This window comes from Pezoporus occidentalis, unplaced genomic scaffold, assembly GCF_034315485.1.
Source record: "Pezoporus occidentalis ecotype Australia unplaced genomic scaffold, CSIRO_AGI_Poc_V1 ctg95, whole genome shotgun sequence".
In the NCBI taxonomy this organism is placed as follows: domain Eukaryota; kingdom Metazoa; phylum Chordata; class Aves; order Psittaciformes; family Psittacidae; genus Pezoporus; species Pezoporus occidentalis.
In genome coordinates, this window is record NW_026916315.1 from 994,374 (window position 1) to 1,003,583 (window position 9,210).

The following is a 9,210-nucleotide window of genomic DNA, read 5'->3' on the forward strand; positions in this document are numbered from 1 at the left end:
GTATTTCCTTAGTACCTAGCTAAGAAGAAGCAGTTCAGAAGCAGCTCACTTGGAATTAGAATAGATTGACTTTGCCTTCTGATATCCATTGATGCCTTACCAAAGCTCTTTGCTCAGTTGCAATTTCCAGCTGAGGCCCAGCATTTAATCCTCCAGTGCCAGCACCTTTTAGGCTTCTCCAGATTTTCACTGACTTCCAAGGAGTATTTTTTGTACATCTGGGGACCTCGTAGCTTCATTTCCCAGGGTATAGGCAGGATCAGATACTTAGCTGAGAGCTGTGATTCTCAAGTTTCCTCCCTGCTGTATCTGCCCTGTGCTTACTCTTTGAACTTGGGGCTCCTCATTCCCCTTGCCACTGACAACACACAGATTGGTGCAGTCTGCCAGAGATCTGCCTGGTTGTATGTTATGGAAAAGAGTAAAGTCTTGTAGGTAAGCTCTTTGTTAAGTTGATTTCATTTTGTACGAATAGGTATTGGTTTCCCATTTTGATACATGCAAGTGAGAGAAATAATAAAACAATATCTGAAATAGCTGTCCTTTTCTGCATGCAGTATTTTGTCCTCTCACTACCTTAATCAGCCTTGCTCACAGGGGCTCTTAATAACTCTGCCTGTAATTAGAACTCACTCTTACTCTGACCTTGTGAACTAGGCTATCTCCTAGTGCAGCTGCATGAATATTTCCCAAAATACAGATTTCTCACCTTTTCACACACATTGAAATATGATTTAGTTCTGAATTCAGTAGATCTGAACAATTATTCTCAGTAGATAAGAATGCTACTCAAGAATTCTGTTTTCCTTACATATTGTAGCATTAGTGAGATCTAATAAATGCAGCTGCCTTTGAATGTCATGTTTCTCTCACCCATATCCAGGTTTCCTCCAGAAAGGTGCTTTGCCAGGTGACCTGCTCTGACTCCTGTGGGGGAAATCACTGCTCTCCTGCAAGGACACAAAAGAGGCAGTAGCACAAACAGGACCAGCCATTGGGACAGGGGGGTGGGATTTTGGAGGCTACCCAGACCTTTGCTGGTAGCTACAGACCTCAAGCCCCACTGCCTACCTGCAGCAATGGCCCTTTGACAGCTGTAGACTTTATGCCCAGTTTAAACACATCTACTTATAGTCATTTTATCACCTTTCCAAGTGAGAAAAGTAAAATTCCAGCAATAAAGTGAGTTTTTCTCTCTCAGCTGGGGCTGGACCTCCCCCTCCCCTGCCCCATCCCCAGTTTGCTCTTCTGCATCTGTTAAATATTCTGGACAAGCAAATAATGACTAAATTACTCTGTCCGAGCACTGCTACTGGGAGTAGAGAACAATTTTCTCCCAGTAGCTTTTGGGTCCTTGCTGTAAGATGCCTTTAAGTGAGAAAAGCAAGAGCCAGAATTGTGCCATCCTATGACCCAAAGAAGGGGAGTATCTGTCATTAGCCCTTCCCAGCACAAAAGGGTTTAGGCCATAATCCAGAGTCTTCAGATGGCAATAAAAAACAGATTAATGAGCATTTCTAGTATTTTCCCACCTTTCATGTGCAACCCTCCTGGCAGCTCTGACTGATCCCCTTTTATGATTCAGCTGCCTATGGTTTTGCTCTGTTTTGCCTGGGAGCCAGTTTATGACTTTATTGTTCTGTTCTTGATGTGCAGAGGTGAAAGTCCAACTGTGCACCTCACCACATTCCCTTTGTCTTTTGCTTTCAGATGGTTACTGAGCAATTAGCTCCTCTGCACTCCTCCTGTTTCCCCCTCTCAAGGCTTACTGGCAAGTTCCCATCCCCAAATACATCAGCCTTCTAGTGTTTTCTGGGGTCTCCTAAAGCAGTTTGCCACTTCTTCTCAAAGTCAGAAGGAAGTGTAAGTCAGAGGCTGAGTGGCAGCCAGAAGGCCACAGCAGAACAAGTGTTTTTCCAAAGTGCACCCTATTCTTAAAATGAATTATAAAGAAATGGTTCATCTTTACTTATAACTCAGAAAACATCATCCATACTGCATTAACTGCCTTCATTAAGGGCTGAGTGCTTAGAAAAACATACCAGCCAAAATCTCTGCTTTTGTAAGAATGGGAACTGAGGTTTGGGTATCCTGGTCCATTCTGCTGGAGCACCTGGGAGCAGGTGGCAAGCTTTTGTGGGCAACAGTAGATTGGCAAGACTATCCCAAACACATTTGTAGAATGAAGGAAGAAATCCATGCTTTTGTCCATTTCAGTGATGAAGAAGCTAAGGTCCAGGGCAGTGCTCACTGAGCTCCCTCTCAGGGTACTCTCCTTCCCTACCCCAAGGCAGCAGCAAGGTCAGGTTATTGCCTCTAAGCAACCCTACACAAACTTTGGGGTTTTTTTTTTAGATGACTTCAGGTCTTCAGCAGGGTTTGGAAGCACCCATGCCTCCCATCATGTTGCACAAATACCACAGTATACAGCTTCCCCCATGCTGGTGATTCTGTCTGGAGCCTAATTTTGTGACACCCATCAGCCTGCTTTACTATAAGCCACTTGATACAGTTTTGACGGAATAATTTTATTCCTTTTGTGAATAATTAAAACACCCAAAACATGAAGCTGAGTGCGCTTGAATGAACACTTGTATCAGGGAAACAAGAACCTGTTCCCACGAACGTTTGTCCGAGAGCAGAAGCCTCCTCGGTGCGTTGCTGAAAGCCTCGCTTGCCCTCTGCTGGGCAAGGATTTATTGCCTCTGTAATGAGTGCCACTTCCTGGAGCTTGTAAAAGAGGGATGAAGAGCGATGGAGGCACTGAAATTAGAGCAGTCGTTGCTTGTTAGCCTCTCCAGCCGTTTGATTAGAAGGTGACATTCAATGAAATTACAGGCAGCAATTTATTTAGAAGCAAGCAATTAATAAGCGGGAGACGGTAATGTTTTATGCAGCATATAATGCAGACAACCTGTGGAGTTAACTTCCACCGAGGGGGTCACTGAGGCAAATGCAGTGTATAGGACAGAAGGAAGCAATGGCTGATTTAATGCCCAGTAGAAAGGCTATGCAAGCTGAAGTGACAAACATAATCAAATCTCATGCTTCAGGGCATAAATTGAAGGGGGTGAGTATTGGAAGCACTTATGTATAGAAAAGGTCTGATCCTGGGAGGTGCTGATTAGCTGCAATTCCTAGTAAGCTCAGCCAGCGAAAGGACACTCAAGAATTGTTCAGCTTCTCTGCTGGCTGAGTCTGTACTTGCTAATTTTTCTTATTAATATATCCTGTAATATTTTAGCCTGCTGGCACAAACATTCAGTTTGCTACGGTAACATTTATTTCCTTTCACACAACAGTCAAACAGTAAAGCTGCCTCTAAAATAAGATTTTATGGACATAATTTGCGGTGGTGCTGGCAGAGAATTTCTCTCTCAAAATAAGCTGTAATTCCTTATCTAGTGAAGATACTTATATAGCCTCATTAAGAAAATATGTGAGCACTTCATAACCTTTAGTGGATTTATCTTCCCAGTTTCCTTCCTGAGCAGGGGAACTGGTACTAACCACACTCTACAGGTGGGGAGCTGCTCCACAAGGCAGGCTGTGGGCTTCCGTTAGTCTTCTGTGGTACCTAACATGAGCCCAGCTGCCCACTTTTAGTGTGAGCCCATGCTCTACAGGCATGCGGTGCACGGTACTGGGTGTGATATTTACCTTCTATACCAAGAGAGATCTGAGTGCAGCCTCCAGCCCTTGCCATTGAGAGATCAGATCAAAGGTGGAGAGGTCAGACAGGCTGAATCCAGCCTTCAGTGACCTGTCCATGACAAAGGACATCTTTACTTTCATTTGGAATCCAGTTCAGGGGGAAATTCAGCATCTTTCCCCAGCAATTTGAGAACTGTGCAGGCTAATACCTCCTAAGAATGCAGTGCTGATCCTTCTTGAGTATAAGGCAGTCTGGATGGCTTCTTAAAATCTCTTTCCATCCAGCCTGCAGTGGTCATCTCAAAGAAAATTACATTCTTTATCCCAATAAATTTCTGTAGCTAAGCACCAAATACATAACTCCATAATTCATGTCTGTGGGGAACTGCCATATGGGTCCTGGGCAATTTAAACCCTGCAGGTCTGCAGTTCTAGGGCAAGAGTAGCTGAAGACAGTCACTATGAAATTAAGAACAGTTCAAATGAGCAAACTCACTTTTTTTTCTGTGCTCTCTAACCACCTCTTGCTTCTGATGCTCTCTCCATAATCCCCATCTCTTGTTTTCCCTTCCCTGGCTATAAATTTGCTGCTTTTCACACTAGGCAAATCTGATATGTTGTGCTAAATCTTTTAAATGTGGCAAAGGATCCTTCATCACAGAGTGGCATGATTGCATTACAATGTATTAGAACAACATGACTTTGCCAGAGGGTGTTTGTTGGCACCCTGCCGAATGAAAGAGGCAGCCCAAGTCTGAGAAGGAACTATCAAGTCATTTATCAACATTCGGTCCTAAACTGCACAGGTTTGCACCAGCTCAAGCAACCTTACAGAGATAAATCTGGAGGCTGAGACAGAAACCCTGAGTGCAGACAAGCCTTTGAGGGAGCTTCTTGAAACCCAGAGCCCCATCAAAATGTCAGGTTGAGTTCCTGTGACAAATTCAACACATGCTTTTGGCATTTATTCTGTTACATTTAGTCTTACGTTTTAGGTTTAGAAGAAGTATGTGCTGCCTTTCAGTCTCTTGGCCAGCCTGCAGAAAGGGCTGATTTGATCTCACGCTACTATAGCATAATGGAAGATCTCTGATGGAAAAAGTGGAATCACAGAAAGCAAACATGTGGTGTCTAGAGCTTGTTTTCCTTCATAATATCCTCATAGGATGGAGGCAACTCAGTTTCCCCAAGGCTGAACCGTGGGGCAGGAGAAGAGGACATCTCTGTGGTCATGCAGGGGCTCAGAGATCCAGAGAACAGACACTGAGGTGCTTCACTCGCTGGGGAAAAAGCAAAGCAATAACCATACAGCAGACAGGCATGAAGAGTAAGTGTTGGGTGAAAGGGGTGAGCCTGGGAGGAGCTGCCCAACTGCTTCGAAACAAGAAAGGCATGGATGTAATTTTTTAAGTATGGCATCACAAAGCTGCTCACCACAAACTCCAGATACAAGAAGTGAGAACAGAGGAATTTGGGTGGGTTTGGGGTGGGTCCTCCCTGTGGAGACGCTATTCATAACCACCCAGAAAGCATGCAATACCTTCTCTGGGAAACACTTAGTCTAATGACTGGATTAGCTTTGTTCTTCTTGGAGGGACTGTTTGGCCCAGCCTGTTGATGTACTGGCAATACTCCAGATCAGTGCTGGGTGCTACACATAGTCATTGTAGCCCAGTCTTCAAAAGTCTGGATGCTCTTGGGCAGTGCTGAGGGTGCCTACCACAATGAACAGTGTTCACCAACACAACTTTCTGACAGACCCCAGGGTGCTACTGGTGGCTCAGGTAGGCTGGTGCAGTTTTGCCTGAATGAGAAATGGAAGTCATGTGTTGGAAAGGGCTGTCTGCCCCCAGGCAGTGCCTGTGGCTGTGTATGTTTTGGCTGCTAAACATGCAAACGTACAGCTCAGGCAAAGTGGATGTAGCTGGCTTAAGCCCTCCAGTGCACAAACATCCCCACAAGATGCTCGAGCTGGGCATCCCACTGCTCACCAGAAACACAGCACTCAGCTGCATCCCAGCTCCCACTCAACACTGGCTGCCTCTCACTGGGCTATGGATGGGCCCCGGGGAACCCCAGTGGGACCAGTGGGGGACTTTGCAGCAGGTAGTGACAGGACTAACCACAAAAGGCGTCTGAACTGCTGAGTGCGAAGACAGTCTGGGTGCGCCGGTGGGGAAGGCAGCTCCGCCGTTTCAGCCAGCACTGCAGGCAGCAGCAGATCCCGCAAGACAGAAGCAAGGCCAGGAAAAACAACATCAGGAACCTGAGGCAGAGGCAGGAGGGAGGAACAGTACCATCACCATCTGCAGGAAGCACCGACAGATGGCTGCATGTCTTCAAATTAACATATTCATTAACATCTTTTGCAAATAGCTGTTAAATGCTGCAGTTTCCCCACCAGCATACTGGACATGATCAAAGTCCCTGGAAACCAGTGTCTCAGTGCTGAGTGCTCAGCGCTGAGTGCTGCCCGGAAATTCAAACATTTCTCCCTAAAATCGTTCATTGGTTTTGTGGAGCTCAGTTGTCAGCATACAGTGAGGAGGGTATGGATAAATGATTTCCATTAGTCAGTAAAGACAGAACACAGGGACAGCCCAGGAGCAATGCTCTCTAGCTATCAGTCTCTCTCAATGTGCCTTTCTCTTTCTATATCCATCAAAGAATATTATTTGCCAGTTTTCCCTTCCAGAACAGATCTGAAACTTACCACACATACCAGCTGCTAAAGTTTTCATCACTTTGCCTGATGCACCTAAAAAGGGAAAATATAAAAGAAACTTTCAGTCCAGTGTGAGGGGACTGTAATGGCTCCAATGCACATCTACTGACACAAAGAGAAGCATCACTGGTAAGCAGAGGGTTGAGAAGTTTTCCTCCATCAGGGGAGCACTGTTAAAAGTTTCTTCATGTAGATGGGAGCAGATGCACATGAAGTAAGAAGCAGCCTGAAACTAGTTTGCCTTTCAACATTACCACCCACCACCAACCTTTTTAATGAAACCCAAAGGGTTGCCAGCTTCCTTTTCCTCTTTCGGAAGACAAGGTAAATGCCCTTTTCCTGGAAGCCCTCATTTCTCTGCCATGCCAGTGTGCCAGGCGGGAGCATCCCTGAAAGAGCTCAGTTTGGGAGCAGCTGAGAGTGAGAAAACAGAGAGCCACACTCACCTCTCACCAAGCTCACAGTCCGACGCAGAGTCTGCTAACTGAAAACACACATGTAAATCAGAAAGGGCAGATATTTGTCGGGTTCTTTATGATTAAACAGTATAATTACTGATCTTAGAGTGGGAAGTTGGAGAGGAAAAGCCATAAAGGTGCCTCTGCTTGTCTCTGGTCTGATAGCCTGCACCAAAAGCAGTGGATAACCTCATAGAGAGCTTGATAAATACAGTAGTTTGCAGATGAAAGCTAGGACAAGGGGAAAGCATTTCTTTTGATGTGAAAGAGGGAAAAACAAGAACAGGGAGACTCAAGCAGGTGTCAGAGACCTGTTTACAGAACTGGGCTTTGTTATTCAGAAATGTCTGTTCAAAAGGTCCTGTCACCAAATTCTTGGTTTGTGGCTCATTTTCCAGTAGCTAATTGTACATGTAGCTGTAAATTGGAGCTGTTTTGACCAGACTTGTTCTCTACCCAGCATTTTCCTTTTTTCAGATAGTAGTGGTGCATCATTCCCAGAGTCAGGTTTCAGGTATTGCAAATACGTGAACCTGAAGCTTGTTTTTCAGGTATATTTTCTACTATTCACTCAAGCAAGCTTCTTTTTTGCAAGCCTTCTTGATCTTTGCCTCAGTTTCAGGTTATTTGGGGAAAAAGTAACCGGAGAGGCTCATCGGTATGATTCAAGCAAATCCGATGCAATTTTTGGCTGACTCACATTATTTGTGTTATAACACCTGCCCAACTTTGCTACAAAAAACTTCTGATCAGATACAGAATTGCAATAACACTGGCAAGCAGAATGAGCAAGATGGAAAATTTTAGTTTTATTCCTTGGAGAAAACTTTAGAACATAATTTGTAAATCATTACTTTGGATTCGCTTCTGCATGTATCCAAAGCACGCAGAGATTTCTGACTTTCTTTAAGCCAAACTGGAAAGCTGTGTTCTGTATTAGAAATTTGTATCAAATACATATAATCGAGAGTTATCATATTACATCTCTAATCAACAGGACTTCTTTGTAAGGATTTTGTTGTCCAAAGCTTGTGTCACTATAAGCAGGAAGAAATCAGCACACAAACCTCTATAATGTGTCTGATCCTGTGCAGACACTGCCTTTCTGTCCCTAGTTTCACCAGAGGTCTTTAGGTATAGTAAATCTTTCATATAAAGCATTACCTGTGAAATTTCATGAGCAATTGAAGCCCAAATGAGGAATAGAGAAAAGGACAGAAGCTTCAACTCTTCCAGACATGTCCTTTTAAAACTGAGTTAATTTGCCATGTCACACATATACCCTGGTGCAGAACACTTTAATTTTATTTTTGCACTTCACCTGAATATTGGAATAACAGCTCAAAACCAGACAGCTGATTGCTGTGATTACATGTACCCTGAGTATTCTTCATGGCTGAATGACAACCTCTGGACTTTCCTTTATCATCCTTCAAACTACCTCAGCAGAGCTACCTTAGAGTAGTTAAATTGCAGCAAAGTGCATCTGCTCTGAGGTAGTAATCTATCAATGCAGCAAACCACCTACCCATGCTGCTGAAAGCTCATGCTCTTCCATTTCAATAGCCATAGACAGAATAAAGGATTAAGGCAGTTGCGTTTTCATTAACTGGAACTGTTGTGAGCTTTAAATCCTCCCCAGATCTGTCAGGTCCTCAGGGAATTCTTTCTCAAAAAATAAAGAGCTGATGACTAAATGATATAAAAGTTGAAGTCTTTCCCCCACCCCAAAATCCCTAAAATCAGCCTGGTCCCAGTGAAGGGTTTGGTTACCTGCAAGAAGCTTAAACACAGAACTCCAGTTCCTGTGATCCATGAAGTGAGACACAAAGCTCCAGGTCTTTGCATCACTAGCAGGAGAAACATGGGAAGAGCTTTGTTTGCAGCAGTGTTTTACCCTCTGTAATTTGGAGCTTTTAAAACTTCTTTGCATGTTGTGCCTTCAGCCAAAAACCACACTACCAAATGGGTTCCTGCGCTTTAGAAATTACTGCTAGCCAGGGCGTGGATTTGGGTTCGCATGGGCACACTCAAACAGCTGCTAGAAGTTAAAGGAACACTAGTTTAAGGTCAGCACCTTGTAGTTATTTTGGTATTTTCATAGCTGTTCACAGATTCCTGTTGCTGAAGCTTAGTTCTATATTAACCCACGGCTGTATTTAACAGGCCCTGCTACAAATAATCACTGGAGACTATATTGCGAGGCCATGCTTTCATTGCAAGCTGCCTTCGGCTGCGATTCTGGCATTACAGAAAAAGCGGAGCTACCTCCAACCATCTCTTTTGCACTATGACTACCACTTCAAACACGTGCACAAGGATGAAGGAAACTCTTCCCAGCCTAAGACAACCACTACCCAGTACCTCTGCTGC

At 44.2% G+C, this 9,210-nt stretch overlaps 1 protein-coding gene across 4 annotated transcripts; it reads right to left on the minus strand.

Moving 5' to 3' along the window:
- Window positions 1-429: 429 nt before the first annotated feature.
- On the minus strand, window positions 430-8,855 carry TMEM207 (transmembrane protein 207). Of its 4 annotated transcripts, XM_062606234.1 has the most exons (6): window positions 8,611-8,852; window positions 6,826-6,859; window positions 6,368-6,412; window positions 5,778-5,920; window positions 5,394-5,458; window positions 4,778-4,934 (listed from the first exon to the last, which is right to left on the minus strand). In XM_062606234.1, the coding sequence occupies exons 1-5, from the start codon at window positions 8,768-8,770 to the stop codon at window positions 5,424-5,426; spliced, it is 417 nt and encodes a 138-aa protein (XP_062462218.1). In that variant the 5' UTR covers window positions 8,771-8,852; the 3' UTR covers window positions 4,778-4,934; window positions 5,394-5,423. The 4 variants fall into 4 exon arrangements, with proteins under 4 accessions (XP_062462217.1, XP_062462215.1, XP_062462216.1 ...); XM_062606233.1 differs by lacking the exon at window positions 5,394-5,458 and having other exon boundaries at window positions 430-4,934; window positions 6,826-6,863; window positions 8,611-8,855; XM_062606231.1 differs by lacking the exon at window positions 5,394-5,458 and having other exon boundaries at window positions 430-4,934; window positions 8,611-8,836.
- Between the last annotated feature and the right edge of the window lie 355 nt (window positions 8,856-9,210).

Excerpts from the sequence above, each read along its gene's own strand:
- TMEM207 (XM_062606231.1), bottom strand. The coding sequence starts at position 8,770 with ATGCAAAGAAGTTTTAAAAGCTCCAAATTACAGAGGGTAAAACACTGC. Across the intron at positions 6,860-8,610 it reads TGTGTTTAAGCTTCTTGCAG|CAGACTCTGCGTCGGACTGT; the intron begins GTAACCAAACCC and ends GTTTTCAGTTAG. Across the intron at positions 4,935-5,777 it reads CAGTTCAGACGCCTTTTGTG|CGAGTGAAGCACCTCAGTGT; the intron begins GTTAGTCCTGTC and ends CTTTTTCCCCAG.